Here is a 16,682-nt window from a genome sequence, read left to right as displayed (position 1 = left end):
CTGGCTTACGGAAGGTCGGTGGTTCTACCCAGGTGCCCGCTTGTGATGAAATAGTGCACTAAGGGGCACCTGGGGTCTTCCTCCACCATCAAAGCTGGAAGTCGCCATATGACCTAAAATTGTGTCGGTGCGACGTTAAGCCCAACAAAATAAATAAATAAATACTCTGAATGGGCTGTTATATCTTGTGTACACTGCTTCAGTCCTTGAGATAAAGTTATAATTGCACCACTTTGCATTTGGTCGACAGGCTGTAAGAAATGCTTTTTACATATTTCTTGTGAAAAAAGGAAGGAAATTGTTGCTTATTGCTAAGGGTTTCAAATAAATAGCTTTGCTTTGAAAATATAATTCATTATTGCCAATTGCTTTTTGTCAGGGGAATGATTTTGGTCTTGCATTATGGTCTATACAACTGACTTATTTTAGGTAATGAATTACTTTGGTTTAAGATATAGATACTGAACAACAGTATGTTCTTACATATGTTTTTGTTCACTCAGTAGTATATCACTTAAATAAAGTGCTAAGTGATGAAAATCTTAGAAAGTACATAAACACAATACTGAAAATTCCCTGTAGTTCTATAAATTTCTTTCCGTGTTTTGGTGTTCACCAAAAACAAAATACAAAAAAAAATCAGTTTTCTATTTTTCATGAAAATATTAATTCATTCTTGCTGATTATAGCTTTGTTTTATACATCAGCAAATTTTTCATTCATTCACACATAAATGGGACAGTGGTGTTACAGACTTTTCGCACATCTAGGGCTAAAAGCTATAGTGGCAGTTCGAAGGAATAATACCAAGGCACTTCTGGACACTGTCTCATACTTTATCAGCTTGTTTTGCAATTTGCTGCTCGAAGCCCTGTCCAAATTCCCCCACAAATCTAAGAGAGATCACAAATACTAAACAGACATACTGTTACTGAGAAACACTTGCCAAGTCTTGCAACCACACTAACTGCAGCAACATCTGTTTTATAGTACTAGGCTAACCATGAGAGGTTCTTCAAACTTGGCAGGCAGGAATTCTTTTCTTTTTCTTAATGAATGATTATCGAGTTTTATGGTACATTTTCCACTAGAATATACAATTTAATCATGCTTTCTTGCACTAAAACTTCTGTAATTCAGAAGAAATGACTTTTATTATGTAATAGTAAGATAATGTGACATAATGCTTAAATTGTTGTCGAGAAAAAACAGGATTTGTTTCTTAACATATAGATAAAACTTCAGATTTAAAGCTAGCCATTACATAAAAATGCCATGACAGGTTTTGACTATCGTATATTGTGAAGTCTGGGTTGTTTACTATTATTATTTTGTAATAAAAAAACCTGACTACAGATCAGATACCACCCACTGATGTAAAAACAAAACTTCTATCAAATATTGTTAAAGCTAGCCTGTGATAATGAAAGTGAATTGCAGTTACAGATTGCAGACTAGTAATGTAAAATACATCGATAACAAATTTTAACATGTTTTGTTTACTATTACATATTACAATACATACTGTAAAATCTAGACTGTTTACTATTGCCTGTTGTTATTACAAATACAGATTGAAACCATCTACTATTACATACTATTAAATCTAGGACAGTTACTGTTATATATTGTTATTTCAGTAACAGATTGAAACCAGTTACATGTGTAGAACTATTACATACTATTAAATTTAGGATGGTTACTATTACATCTTGTAATCACAATTATAGATTGAAACCAAGTACTAATGTAAAACTATTACATAGTCTTGAATGTAAGATGGTTACTATTATATGTTTTAATTACCATTACAGATTGAAACAAGCTACTAGTGTCAGACTAGTACTTACTAAAAATATAAGATGGTTACTATTATATGTTTTAATTACTATTACAGATTGAAATAAGCTATTGGTGTCAGACTTTTATGTACTATTATATATAGGATAATTTACTGTTATATATTGTAATTACAATTACAGATTGAAACCAACTACATGTGTCAAACTATTACATGCGATTAAATATAGGATGGTTTACTGTTATATATTGTAATTAAAATTACAGATTTGACACCAACTACTTGTGTCAAACTATTACATAATAATAAATCTAGGGTGGTTAATGTTATATGTTGTAATTACAATTACAGATTTGACACCAGCTACTAGAGTAAAACTATTACATAGTATTAGATATAGGATGGTTACTATCATTATGTTGTAATTACAATTACAGATTGAAACCAGCTACTAGTGTCAAACGGTTATATACTTTTAAATCTAGGATGGTTACTATTATATGTTGTAATTACAATTACAGATTTGAAACCAGCCATAGATGTAAAGAAAGAAGAAGAGAAAGCTGAGGACATGCCTGTTATCATTATTCTTGTTGTGTGTGTAGTTGGGATCTTCCTGCTCGCCCTTAATATTGGACTCATCCTGTTCTTCGTTAGAAGGAGGAAGAAAAGGATGGAAAGTAAGTTTTAAATCCCTTAGTTGCCTCCCCTGTGTAATAGTGATTCTTTAGTGTTAAAACACAGTTGTCAAAAACATGCCATATTTGTTAAATCTGTAAAAATGAGATACTGTATAAGTGAAGACTTTGTGTCCGTATAACTTTTAAAATGTCTAAAACGAGCATTCCACTTGTAAAAGTGTTTGTGAGGGAAAAATTACTCAGAAACGTTAAGTAAATTCTGGCATTACTTCTGCATGATTTTAATTGCATAAAATTTTCCTATTTGCAGAATCAGCAAGCACTTTAATGCACAAAATTAAGCACCTGTACAGATCTTTGAACCTGTCACTTTATCTCCTTGTGCCTATACTGTGCATAGTGTATTGAAAATTTCAGTACATTTTTCAGACTTCAAATTATTTAAACAAAATTCTTTTGTTACAAATTTTCTTTTCCTAGATGGCAGCGACACTACCAGTCATACCAATACAATTGAACTGTACGGACCAAACAAAGAGACACAACTGTACCCTATGACCCCATCAGATGAGTCAAGGAGTTACGGTACTTACGATAAAAATGAAGATGACTTCTCAGACGATTATAAATCTTATGAGGTAAGAATGACGCTTTTACATTCATGAGATTAAATGTTTCTTTCTTTTATTTCACTAAGCTGAATTTGATCCATTTATAATTGTATTTAGATAATTGTACATACATAGAAAGGAAACGTTGGTATAAATCAGTTAAAAAACAATTTATGATAAATCTTTAAGCAATATTTAAAAGCAGGATGCATATGCAGCAACCTTCACCTTTTTGTCTCTCTGACAAGTGTACTTAATTTGCATCATAAGATTACTGTGAAAATTTACAGAAATCTTTAAAATGGTAGGATTTCTTTGAACTTTCAGCAGAATTTTTGCAATATGTAGAATGTAACAAGAAACTGAAAAATTTGTGTCCCTAAATTTTGGACCAAAATATTTTACATTGCTTGTTGATGTATATGAACCCTGCATTTTAAGCTTTGGGGAAAGGGATTTTATAAAGTTTTAGATTTTAGGAGTGAAAGCATTTTTGTGGATAAGGATTCACAATATTTTAACATAGTGGTGGGGTATGTTACTTTCTTTGCTATAATGTATGTGTTGGGTTACAGTTGAAAAAGTAGAAAGCTTTTTAATGAACTGATGAGCACTAGATGCGGGTGACTTTGTTTTCAGACTGACAACTCTTTTCTTTCTTGGTAACATCTTTCATTAAAAACAAAAAATATTTAAAAAGTAGATGTTGTTTTGTTCAGGTTGTCCAAGTTGTTCAGTCAAGAATATAACTTTTGTGGTCTTATCGTTGATTTTTTTCCCGTATTTTCAAGTACATGTAGATGTTATTCGAGCATGGTAATACATGTAAAAGCATGCATATATCCCGAATGTACAGTAACTGTTCTGCATGACCGATTTACAAAGTATTCATACATGTATTAATAGTACATACAGTGTAAAAGTGTTCAGATATAACAAATATATTTTTGGTAGAATTTTGCAACAGATGAAAAAAAGCATACATTTTAGGTATATTGAAATTAATTTAGAACTTGCCACATTATAATTGAAAAAAAAGCTTACAGATTATGTCTATAGTTGCCAGTCTATAAATAACTGGAATGCAAAATATATAATTACACATATGCACCCATATGTTACTGTATGCTATGCATGATCCCGTGTTTACAGCAGCAGCACCAACAACACAAATGTGTATCTGCGGATGATTGTCTATGTCTGGGAAAAACTACAACATGGAAAGATAACTGCTGTTTTGACCCGGGGGTGGGTAAACGTCGCTAGCCGACTTGTAGCCAGCTGGTAGATCAGTGTCTTGTAGTGCTCGCTTAGAGTCCCTATTGTATATGGGATACTACACAGTAAATGCTTTATGTGTTTATTATACACTTATTACACGGGATTGATTCATGTTTTTCTCACTCTTACACATGTCTGGTCTTTCTTACTTTTAACTCTTAAGTCTTGGTTGCACCAACTTTATATAACAGTGTAACAAATTAGGATTATTTTAAATGATGACGTCACAAAAATAGCTATATTCTGTCATTGTGGTTTTCTTAAAAATAATAATCACACTAAAAAGGAATACTGTTAAATCAGTTTATTTCATGGGCATTATATTGTGTCTTTTTTTTTTTTTTTTTTTTTTTTTTTTTTTTTTTTTTTTTTTTTTTTATTGCTGTTATTTAAATAATGATCATGTTTAAAAAAGGAGTGCTGTGAAATAATTTAATTTCATGGGTGCAAAGTCTTGTGGCTTTTGAACAAAATGGCTGTTTCTTGGGAATATGAATTTGTGGAATTCGACTAATATGAATGGAAATTTTACTTGTTTCTTGGGATTAAGTTTCGCGGATTGACTCGACCACGAAATCTATGGAAATTTGTCCCTCACGAATATTAATGATAGGTTTAATCGTTGCCAAAAGAGTAAATTTTGAGAAGTATGCACTCTACACCGAAGATTCAGACAATAGTGTTGTAGGTCAAGGATTTATTCTTACTAAGTCTGAAGAAGTCAGTTTTTTTCTCTTTTCTAGATATTAAAAAACTGTGTTTATATTGGCATTAGTTATTGCACGCTTTTACAGATTTGGCACAAATACTTTTCTTTACCATAGTCTTATTGTTCTCTGTCACATTTATGTAAGATTGTTGACTATTTTACTGAGCATGTACAGGACTTATATAGCTGGGTTCCAGAATATGTACATATTCCCTTTGGTTTATAGTTATGCATTTCTCTTTGCTGTGTATAGGATATGAAATCTTCATAGTATGGAAACCAATAGGGGCCATGGCCACTAAAGGTTGTTTCTTAATGATGAAGATTTCACTTTCAGTATGACTTTGTGTCTTTACTACTTTTTTCAGTGCTGCTATAAATAAAGCAGCCTCATAATTTAACTCTCTTTACATATGAGCCACGCCATGGGAAAACCAACATAGTGGCTTTGCGACCAGCATGGATCCAGACCAGCCTGCGCATCCACGCAGTCTGGTCAGGATCCATGCTGTTCGCTAACAGTTTCTCTAATTGCAATACGCTATGAAAGCGAACAGCAGGGATCCTGACCAGACTATCCGCGCAGTCTGGTCTGGATCCATGCTGGTCACAAAGCCACTCTGTTGGTTTTCTCATGGCACAGCTCATATATTGTACAGTTTACACACTCTTCATGAATAAGTGTTAGAAAAATATGAAAAAGTCTTGCATGTGATTAGTTGAAAAAGTAGGTTCAACACTAAAAACATTCTTGGCTTACATAAAAATGCTGTATGACTTGATTTAGTGCCTAAAGAGTCATACCTCTAAATGCTTTGTCACAGTTGCAAGTTTTTATAAAAAAAAATTGATAAGTACATCTATTTTATGAAAATTTCTGTTTTTTCCCCATATTCTAGAACACATAACTAAAAGAGTTTGAAAGGAATTATGCCATCGTCATCAGAAATGTTGAAATTTCTGTGCATTTCATGAATATTTAGCGATGCTTGTCAATATAATACCTACATGTTTTATACTAGAAAAGATTTGACTCTTGTTTATTTTGTGTTACAGCATCTACAGAATCCCTCTGGCTCCAATCAGTCCATTGGTATTCTGCAGTAAATATAACACAAAAAAACTTGCATTATCCCTTTTGTGAGTGTGATGTCATTTACCACACAGTCCTATCTTACCTGAGGTGCGTCTATAAACGAATACTGTCAAAAAGTCACCAAATCACTATGTCTTTAAATTTTTTCTCACAATTTCTTAACAGAGGAATGTGCATATCAGTCTTAATTTCAAACGAAAATTGAGATAAGTCTTGAGTTGTGCCCCTTTAAATGTAGCATAACATTTATGTGTATTAGAATTTGATGCCTTAAAGGCACGGGCCTCCAGATCGTTCGACAACAAAAAAAATCTTTTTTTTTTAGATATCTGGAAATTAATGCTATATTTCTTAAGAATGCTTTGAAACTTAATTACTGACAGACTGTATGTTATGGAAACACATGAGAATTAGTTGTTTTTACTACTTTTTACGAACAAAATCGAAAAGCGTTCGTAACGCTTTACTCGAGGTAAACTGCCTCAATTATAAATATCTATATTTAACGCACATTGAACACTAAATCCTTCATAGCGCTATTGGTAACGACAGCAGAAAACTTTTTTATTGCCGAGGCGGTCCCGGGTTCGATTCCCGACTCGGTCATCATTTTTTCTTGATTTGCCATTTTTAAAATAGTTTAGAAACAAAAACTCATAATCATTCAAATGTTCATAATATGACAAAACTTCAGTTTAAAAGAAAGATAATTTTTTAGCCAAAATCTGGAGGTCAGTGCCTTTAAGCAAAATTAGATAGCACATTTTGCTTCCTGTTGTTCGATAAAAAGATAGCACCTTTTTGCTTTCATCATCAAATTAATGTGACATCTTGTTTCTGTCTTTTTTGTCATTAATAGCACCTTGAGGTTCTCTCAGCACTTGATTGAAATTTATAGTAACATTAGGGAAAATGGAATTTAAATCTAACTTGATAGAACTTTTTTTTTCTGTTATTTAATTTTGTTTGCTTTCACTAAACTCTTGCCTTCTTGCTTAAATCACAGCTTATAGAGAGTGTTTCTAACTTACTTTTACATTTATTTCTTTGTTTTATCAAATTTTCTAGTCTTTTATTTTGTTGTGGCTTTTTTCTTCTCTAGATATTGTAAGCCTGTATGATTTTTCATATCAGCCCAATTTTGTCAAATGGCTTTATTTGAAATATTAGTAAATTTGAAGAAATATTGATTGAGACTTCAGACATTAACCTTTACCCTGCTAAATTTCTAAAATGGACTGGTCCATCTTTCAATTTGGGCAGTACCACTTATTATTCAAAGGGGTGTTACCTGAAAATTTACTGACTGAATAGCAAACAGTGCAGACCATGATCCGTGCAGGCTGATCTTGGTCTGCACTGGTCGCAAAGGCAAAATCACTTGCCGCCAGCAGGCTAAAGGTTAAGGATAAGTCTGATAGCTTTTATGAAGAAATATAAGCTATTTTTAAATGTTTTGTATTTTGTATGTTTGTGTTGTGGTGGGTACTACTTACAAAAAAATTCTTGGAATGAAATACTATGGAACGAACAAATTAATGACCCAAAGCTGAAGTTCATACCATAGAGTAAAACAATAGTGCACTGTGATAATTTTGAGCATCATTATCTATAGGTTCATTAGGTCCAGCTCTATGAAATGGCATGCACCAACTGCTAGGCTTTTTCACGTTTGGATGAGTGTTGCTGCCGTTTAATAATACATGTATATGAGTTGCAGCCATTGCATTTAACAAAAATTTCAGTAGCTGCATGCTAATTTAGTTGCTGCCCAAATTGCATGAACTTTGGTTGGAAAGTTCTGTGTTAAATTATATTTAGTCATCGGGTGTTAAATTTTTTTTTACATGTGCACATTTCAGGACGAAGATTTGAAGAGGGTGTTCCTGCCTCCCCCGGAATACGGCGGTGTAACTTATTCTCATAATAAACTAGATTCACCAACATTTGATCATCGGCATCCCATACATACAGAGCCTAAACATGCATATACACCCAGTGATACAGATTCTTGCCGTAAATCTCCGTGGACGTATGAAGGTTCGTGTTTTTTTCTCTTTTTTCATTTAATTATGGTTACCGGTACTTGTGCGGTTTTGTTTGTTGTATAAAGCTTGAAATCAGTGCAGTCTGATCATGACCTGCACTGTTCACTATTCAGTCAGTATCTTTTTGGTAAGCACCCCTCTAAATAGTTAATGGTACTGTCCAAAGATGGACAAGTTCATTATAGAAATTTAGCAAGGTAAGGGTTAAGCAGCCAGATTATGTTGCTCCCTGGAATGGCTGATTAATACAGCATTTCATTTATGTAATTCTGGTTAGTGATCCACATTAGGCATTCCTGGACTGGATGCCAATACTGACTTACAACTTACTCACATGAATTGGTAGTGGAGGAGGGTATGACTTCAGACATAGTGTCTTTTGTCAAATTGTCTAGAAGAGATTTCACATCACGTGAGATTAAACTTGCAAAATCTAGATTTACAGTGATGTGCAGTACATACTCAGTTGTTGGTTTGTTTTGGCTAGTAAACAGTGTAATCAAGTAATTTCCAGGTGTTGTATAGTTTCCTTTAAAAACCAAAGGATTAATAAGTGGTGATGCTTGCAGTCAGATAGATGTCAAAAGATCAAAATATTGTTTCAACTTCCGCTGCAATGTCATGTCTCTATTAATTTCTGTTGGTTCGATCATACAGTTCAGTGAGTTGTGCGGGATTAAAAATCTGACACAATTCTAGCCAAAACATGAACTTTAATACGATGAAAAATATTGTATGAAGAGAAAAAATGTAATGGTACTTAACGTTTAGCCTGCTGGCGGCAAGCGATTCTGCGATCCGTGCAGTCTGGTCATGGTCTGTACTGTTCGCTATTCAGTCAGTAAATTTTCAGTGAACACCCCTTTGAATAGTAAGTGAGTATGCACAAATTGAATGATGGACCAGTCCATTTCAGAAATTTAGCAGGGTGAAGGTTAAAAATAGCTGTATTTTTTTTTTTTTTTTTTTCCAGATCCTTATAAATCCAACTATCGGGGTAAGGGTACATTTGATAGGGATTATCCCGACAGGGGTAAGGAATACACGGGACCTTTATATGAACCTAATGGTCATGTTGGAGGAACACGACCAAAGGTAAGAAAACATTCCGGTTGTTTATAGTAATTTATTTTAGCTAGATTATAAAAAAAGGCTTGGAGCTTATGTGAGTCACTCTCGAGTTTGCTTCCTTGAAAAACCAGCACTGGTGTTATATAAGAAGGCATGGTCTATGCCCCAGTGGGACTCGAACCCAAGACATCTGGGTTGTGCGGATGGCACCTTATCCACTAGAACACTGCTCCCCTTCATCAACATTACGATGGATTGTAATGAATATATATGATACTTGCTACTGTCAATATTTGCTTTAATTCATAAACAGTTGAAGACATACAATAGATGCGATAAACAGCTGTATTATAATCATCGAGAATTTTCTCAGGTTTTCAAAAGTAAACCTTCGAAGCATACTGGAAGCTTATTTAAATCATTTTCAAGTTGGTTTGTGATTCTTTTAAATATTTTGAAAGCACAGCTTTCGTAGAAGCATGGAAGTTGGACTTTTTCACCTTGCAAAACTTTACAACAACTGTCAAATTTAATTGTAACTTTTACATATTTCAGAGTGTAACAGAATTGTCAGAAAGGTCAAGTCGACCTTCTAGTCGCGGGGGCCACAAGACCCCTCCCCCACCTCCAGTGAGGTCTTCGAGTAAAGGGGCAGCAGATATCCCACCGCTGCCCGCCAGGAACTACGAGTCTCATGAAGTCGCACCAAGATATGTACCAACCCCAGGTTTGTACCTGTTGAAGATTTGTTCATGTTTAAAGCTACACACCCACAGATGAGGTGAAAATTTTCAACATGCTCATTTTATCCAAGTTTGCATAGAATATATAAACATATATATATATGAAACTGAAAAATGATGAAGTAAGTGAAAATAAATTCAAATATTGGTAAAAAAGCAAGTAGAATGTTGATTTTAACTCTTACCCTGCTAAATTTCTATAATGAACTTGTCCATCTTGCAATATCGACAGTAACCATTAATTAAAAGGGGTGCTTACCAAAAAGATACAGACTGAATGGCGAACAGTTCAGATCATGATCAGACTGCACAGATGAGCAGGTTGATTATGATCTACACTGGTCGCAAAGGCAGAATGGTGTCTAGCATGGTAAGGGTTAAGGATGGTTTGATATTTTTACTTCTTTTATTTGTAGGTTCATCTTCATCATATGGTAGTAATGTCAATGTGATCGCAAATCCTCACTACGACGGCCCTTCACTACGAACCCCTTCCCCGGGACAACCGGCCGACCCCACAGACGACATGAGGGGATATCTTGTATGATAGACTGTGCAAGATAACACAGACTGGTTTTAGAATAATAACTGCTTGTTGCAAAAAACGAGATTAATAGGAGAATGTGCAATGTGTAGAAGTAGCATTATTTATAAATTATTCGGGGACGAATATTCCGTATGTGCTTGAAAAGCATATACAGGGAGCAGGGATTATAAAGAATATGAACAGTAGTCATAAAAAATCCCGTTATGGACTCTCATATGTGAAATGCTACAGATTATAGGGATTTTATTGAGGATCACCAGTTGCAAAAAGAAATACTGGAAATATAGTGAGGGAAGGAATTGTTCAAGAACAGCTTGTTTTGATTTACATACTGCATTGACAGTTGAATTAAATAAATAAAATTGTGAATGTGTGAATTTTGCACACATGCTAATATTAGTTCATAATTTATAAGAATGTTCAAAGATAGGCTGGTGCTGAAGTGTGTTTCAGAGAAACACATCTGTGACGTGTTTAAGGAAAAACACGTAAGAATGTCTGAATGATCAAGTCAAATCCATTTGTAGTCTCAACAACTAATAAATAAAGCCATTTATTGTGCATTAAAGAAAAAATTTGGTTTCCATCCTTAGTTTGTTTTAATCTGTTTGTATATTGACACAGTTAATATGATACAAGATTCTGTTGATTTTTTGTACTTGATAATGACAGTGTTTGAAGAATGTTGTGCTAACTTTCAACCAGTCAAATAAATGTAATATTGATTTAACAAAAAAATCACATGCCAGTAGGTTTGAAATTGTGCAAATGCTGGTGTATTTTAATAGGGCAGCATCTTTCCATCAGTAAAAACTGTCAAATTTATAACAAATTATGACATTATCAAAAAGTAAAAACTTCATTTTATCATATGACAATATTAGTTATTAGTTTAATTGAAATAATGTGAAATCAGTAATTTTTGTGTGGAACAAATTTTCGTGGATTTCTTGGTCGAGTCAGACCACGAAATTTAAACCCAAAGAAGCAATACAATTCTCATTCATTTTATGTTGAAATGTCAAAATCCACAGATTTTTATCCTCACAAAATAATAACCTTGGTCAGACCACGAAATTTATTGATTTTGCAGCGCAAGAAATTTTGTGATTTCATGATAATGTGTAGAACATCTTTCTTATTTCGAAAAACGTCTGAAGTGTCAAAAAATTTAGGAAAATGTATATAAGCACCACACTTCAAAAATATACTTGTAACACCTAAACCTTGAGTTTTAAATCCATAAATTTATGTGTAGCAACTGTTTCAAAGTTTTGGGGAAGTTTTCTGCAGATGCTTATTGAAATGCATGGGGGCATGGAGTTTCGGGTGGCTGGGAAGGGTTTCTGCACATATTTTCTAGCCATTTGCATACAATTCTTGAATCTTCAGTCTCTCTATTCATACATTCTGGATTATGAATTCCAAAGAATATTGCTTGGTTGTATTTTTTTAATGTTTGTGTATGCATGTTTAGAAATTTTCACATAATATTAAAAGTTCTTGCTGTGAAAGCAAGACAGAAATGAAAGCCATTCCCTATTGTACTCAGAAATTTTAAGTGAGATGTGATATCATTTTATGATACTGTGTGCCTGTGTATTCATATTTGAAAATGAGGCTCCAAGGTTGTAAAAATAAGTTTGGGAACCACTCTGAAAAAAATCAGACATTGCGATTGGTTGATTATTGGCTTTCCTTTGCCAAATTGCATTTTGAGATGTTTTATGTGTGATGTGATATCGTTTTATGATATTATGTGCCTGTATTCATATTTAGACGATCTAACTCCAAGGTTATAAAACTAAGCTTGAGGGACCAGTGTAAAAAAAGCATTTTGATTGGTTGATTCTGAGTTCGTATTTCAAATTGACCAATAGAAAAGCTGTATTCTTAGACTGGTCTTCAAATTAGTTTTACAACTTAGATCCAGACTCCAAACTCTGCCTTATAACCTTGGAGCCCAGGTTTATTTTTTATCACACATTTCCCTGGAGTACACTTGAGTATTTTACTTGTTTAAGCACATGCATTCTTGCCATATTATCTGACATTAGGGAAGTTTTGTCGGCTTTAAAGACATTTTTCTTTTCTTTTTTATAAATTACCCTCACTCCTGTTCCAAAATTTCAGTTGAAAATACCAAAAATATACATTTCTTAAACTGCATTTAAAGGCCTACATTTTCTTTATTATTTTCACATTTTTATGTAAACTCCATAAATATACCTTCAGTCACGAAATATGGGTATTTGATGTGTTCGTACATAAATTGCTCTTTTTTTCATAAACAAAAAAACATGTTCATACATATCCGTTACTTTGTATCGTTTTTTGTACAAGTTTCCGCAGAAAGATTCTAAACCTTTTTTGTTTTAGCATAATATATCAGAAAACATATTACCAAAACTTGTTTCTTTTTAACAGTTATTTTAAGTCATAACTTTTCATGTATACAAGTACATTTGTATTTATAGTTTTTTGACATTTTTGTATTTTTTAGCCATGGCTTAGGTCAGTAGACCTTCAACGTTTAGCCTGCTAAATTTCTAAAATGGACTGGTCCATCAGTTTGGACAGTACCACTTATTAGTCAAAGGGGTGTTCACTGAAAATTTACTGACAGAATAGTGACCAGTGCCGACCAAGATCAGCATGCACGGACGTGCTGGCTGATCTTGGTCTGCACTGGTTGCAAAGGCAGAAGCAGTTGCTGCTACCATTCAGAAAACAAAATTTACAGCTATGTTGACTGGCTCAGATAGACAACTCTGATAAGCTTGGCAATCTTGTTTCTTTGTCTATACACATATAATTACAAATACATATCTGCACATGATATCAGGTCATTCATTCAAAAATCATATCAGAATAATTTATTTTGAATTGTAATTCTTATTTCACTTTCTTCTTACTATTGATTTCCATTTTCTTGTATCAGAAAGAATACTAAAATTAGCACTTACTGCAAATTCTCCACCTAATAACATTTTTGTATAAGGGGATCAGGTTTCAGATAAGACTGAAGTACTGTTTTATGTAATATCTGAATATTTTGGCTGTGTGCATTTTCAGTAAAAAAAAAGAAATTCATAGAGTACTGTTAAAATATAATTATTTTTTGAGGACGTACTGTCGCAGATTTTGAGTTAGTGTAAATCCAGAAAATCATCCTGAACAGACAATTTACTTTTCTATAAAGTGACCTGTATAAGCTCTTTTTTTCCACGGTATATCCAGTGTATTCATTTAGACAGAGAATCAAAATTTATGCCGATAAAATTGAATGATTTCCCAGTATCTTGGTCTTGTCAAAGGAAGGACCTATTTAGTCAGGTCTTTAGTAATGTTGTATGATATAGATCTAGCAAAAAAAAAAAAAAATAAGAAAAAAAATTGAAACTTCCAACATTTTCCTGCCAAATATAATTTACAAGATCGCAGAACTGACTTCATTTTGTTCATAGGTTTTATATATGACCACCTGACCAAAAACAGACTACTGTCTTAGAATATTTTGTCTTTTGTTAAGAGCATAAGAATGTCTTCCCATAACACGAATTTTGTGTCTTTTAATTATTTTTGCTTCTTCATTGTTACTTTTTTCAGTTTGGTAAATTTTACGTTATAAATTTTTGTTTTTGAGAGTATTATTGCTGTTATCATATCATTTACATATCCATCCCATGTATATAAGATATTACAATATAAATGTCCCAGTTGCATGTGCATATTACAAAAAAAAAAAGTCATATATCAAATTGTTCATGTATGTTTTTAAGTTTGTCTATTCAAAGAATAGGTAGATCTATTGGACTCACCCGTGTGCCGGGGTCCACATCGGCGTAAGTTTTTGTATGTAAGCTGGTATCTCAGTACCCACTTATGGGAATGGATTGAAACTTTACACACTTGTTCACTGTCATGATCTAACATGCAATGCACAGGTTCTGTAACTCTACTTTGCATTTTTATTAAATTATGCCCCTTTTTCGACATTTCAGTATTTGGTTAAATTCTTATATGTAAGCTGGTATCTCAGTACCAACTAATGGGAATAGATTGAAACTGCACATACTTGTCTACTGTCATGAGCTAATATGCATTATACAGTTGTGCTTTTTTACAAAATTATGCCCCGTTTCCGAGTTATATATTCATTCAATTGACAAGCTGTTGAATAGTCGAGCATTGCTGTCCTCCGACAGCTCTTGTTTTTAATACAGCTGCCATAGATATTTTGTACATTTGTTTCATAGATTTAACAAATTCTGCAAAGTGTGTCTATCTGCCTGTCTGTCTGTCTGTAATTTTATATATCAGAGAGCTTGTGAATACAAAACAATTAACCGCCTTTTTTCACCACAGTTATAAAACTAGGTTTTCCAGATCAGTCTTGAAACTTGTGGATCTGATTGGTCATTTCGGAGCCTAATTTTGAAAATACAATTGGGAAAACTTGAAAATTCTGAGACTAGTTTCCTAACCGTAAAATTTTATTTAATACAGTTAAGTTTTGTGAACTTCTCAAAGTTTATTTATAACTGTGACCAGTCAAGACAATAAGTCTGGTTTTTCTGACATATTTTCTGTAGCGTAGCAGTTTACTAGTGAAGAACATAATGTTGGAGAAGAAATTCAGCATTTAAGATTGTTGTGTAATAGCTAAAGACTATTATTGTAAGTAGCTATTTATAAAGCAACGTGCATGTTCAGATTGTCAGGCCCTCTGATAGATTTAGACTGAACAAAATGTTTTAGTTTCTGTCTCGAAATAATTGAATATGTGATTCTGTATATAGTGTTCTCTGTTCTAAGTTTAGTTACCAAATTTATATTCGCAGCAACCCCTCCACTTTGCCAATATTTTTACATCTCAACTGAATTTTGTTTAGGTAAATTATTAGTACTTACAGGCGTAACTGACACTGAAAGTTCCTTGTTTAACCATATTTCTCTGACATCAGTGCTTGTAATGAATGTACACTACCTAGAAAAATACTTAGTGAATTTGAAAGAAACGTGAATGTACCTTGAAGCATGCCTCTTATAAAGAAAAGAAGAACTTTTCACCTTTCACATTTTCGTTAATATTGAAAACAACTTAAGTTCCAACATAAATGACCATATCTTGTCATTCATTGTTTAACACTGTAAATATCAGCATTATACATTGCAGTTTTTTACTGTTTTTGTAGTGGTATTTTAAAAGATCTTTCCGAGAGGAATAACTTGAATATATTCATTGGAAGTTAGTTGTTTAAATTTTCTGTTTGTACACTTCTACTAAGTTTGTTCATGTTTTGATAAACTTTGAAGTTGAGTAGCTCTTCATTTGAATCAGACTGTGTCCAAATTTGTATAGTATTTTCACTCATAAGGTAAACATATTCCATGAGACAGTCATGTGTGAATGTGTTTGTTAAAACTCTAGTCGTGTACATTTGGTAAGCAGAGATATGTTGTGATAATGATGATCAAATATTATTGATAAATATATTATTTTGAATTTACAAACACATTGTTCTGTCTTTTCAGTTCATTCATCATCAGTAGCCCACCCAGTAGGGCACTACAATCTTGAAAAATGATGATAAATCGAGAGGTTGCTAGTATGATCCCCAGATGAGACAAATGTTGTCTATGATGATGTATTCACGGTCAACAATTTGATGGAAATCAGTATATGTGAAATCATTTCCAACAGAAGTGGCCCAAAGAGATGGATTTCTGTCCATCTTCTAACTCAACACCACCTTTGACAGTGTTTCAGTTTTGTAACAGAAACCATTAATTGCACAATGTTTCATTGTTGTTGTTAAAAGCTCACCTGAGCACAAAGGTGAGTTTTTGTGATCGCCCTGTGTCCGTCAGTCGTCAACAATTTGACTGTTATCACTCTAAGAGATCACAATTTCGGTCCAATCTTAATAAAACTTGGTCAGAATGTTACTCTTAATAAAATTTCGTACAAGTTCTATATTTGGCCATCTGGGATAAAAACTAGGTCACCAGGTCAAATCAAAGGAAAAGCTTGTTAACGCTCTAGAGGCCACATTTATGACTGTATCTTAATGAAACTTGGTCAGAATGTTAACCTTGATGAGCTTTAGGTCAAGTTTAAATCTGGGTCA

General features: G+C 33.3%; 1 protein-coding gene across 3 annotated transcripts in view; it reads left to right on the top strand.

Moving 5' to 3' along the window:
* The window catches only part of LOC123559742 (synaptogenesis protein syg-2-like), a 131,425-nt gene extending 115,360 nt beyond the window's left edge, over positions 1–16,065 (top strand). The window contains exons 18-24 of one of the 3 annotated variants that reach the window (XM_045351798.2): positions 2,323–2,481; positions 2,923–3,080; positions 4,206–4,301; positions 8,002–8,179; positions 9,161–9,282; positions 9,814–9,985; positions 10,418–16,065. In XM_045351798.2, the coding sequence (XP_045207733.2) occupies positions 2,323–2,481; positions 2,923–3,080; positions 4,206–4,301; positions 8,002–8,179; positions 9,161–9,282; positions 9,814–9,985; positions 10,418–10,548 (1,016 nt within the window). In that variant the 3' untranslated portion in view covers positions 10,549–16,065. The remainder of the gene's footprint in view (positions 1–2,322; positions 2,482–2,922; positions 3,081–4,205; positions 4,302–8,001; positions 8,180–9,160; positions 9,283–9,813; positions 9,986–10,417) is intronic. The other 2 variants (XM_053552400.1, XM_053552401.1) reach the window with 2 other exon arrangements.
* Positions 16,066–16,682: the final 617 nt, after the last annotated feature.

Source organism: Mercenaria mercenaria, chromosome 10, assembly GCF_021730395.1.
Source record: "Mercenaria mercenaria strain notata chromosome 10, MADL_Memer_1, whole genome shotgun sequence".
In the NCBI taxonomy this organism is placed as follows: Eukaryota; Metazoa; Mollusca; class Bivalvia; order Venerida; family Veneridae; genus Mercenaria; species Mercenaria mercenaria.
The sequence above is the reverse complement of the archived record's forward strand: the minus strand, read 5'-3'. Positions and strand labels throughout refer to the sequence as shown.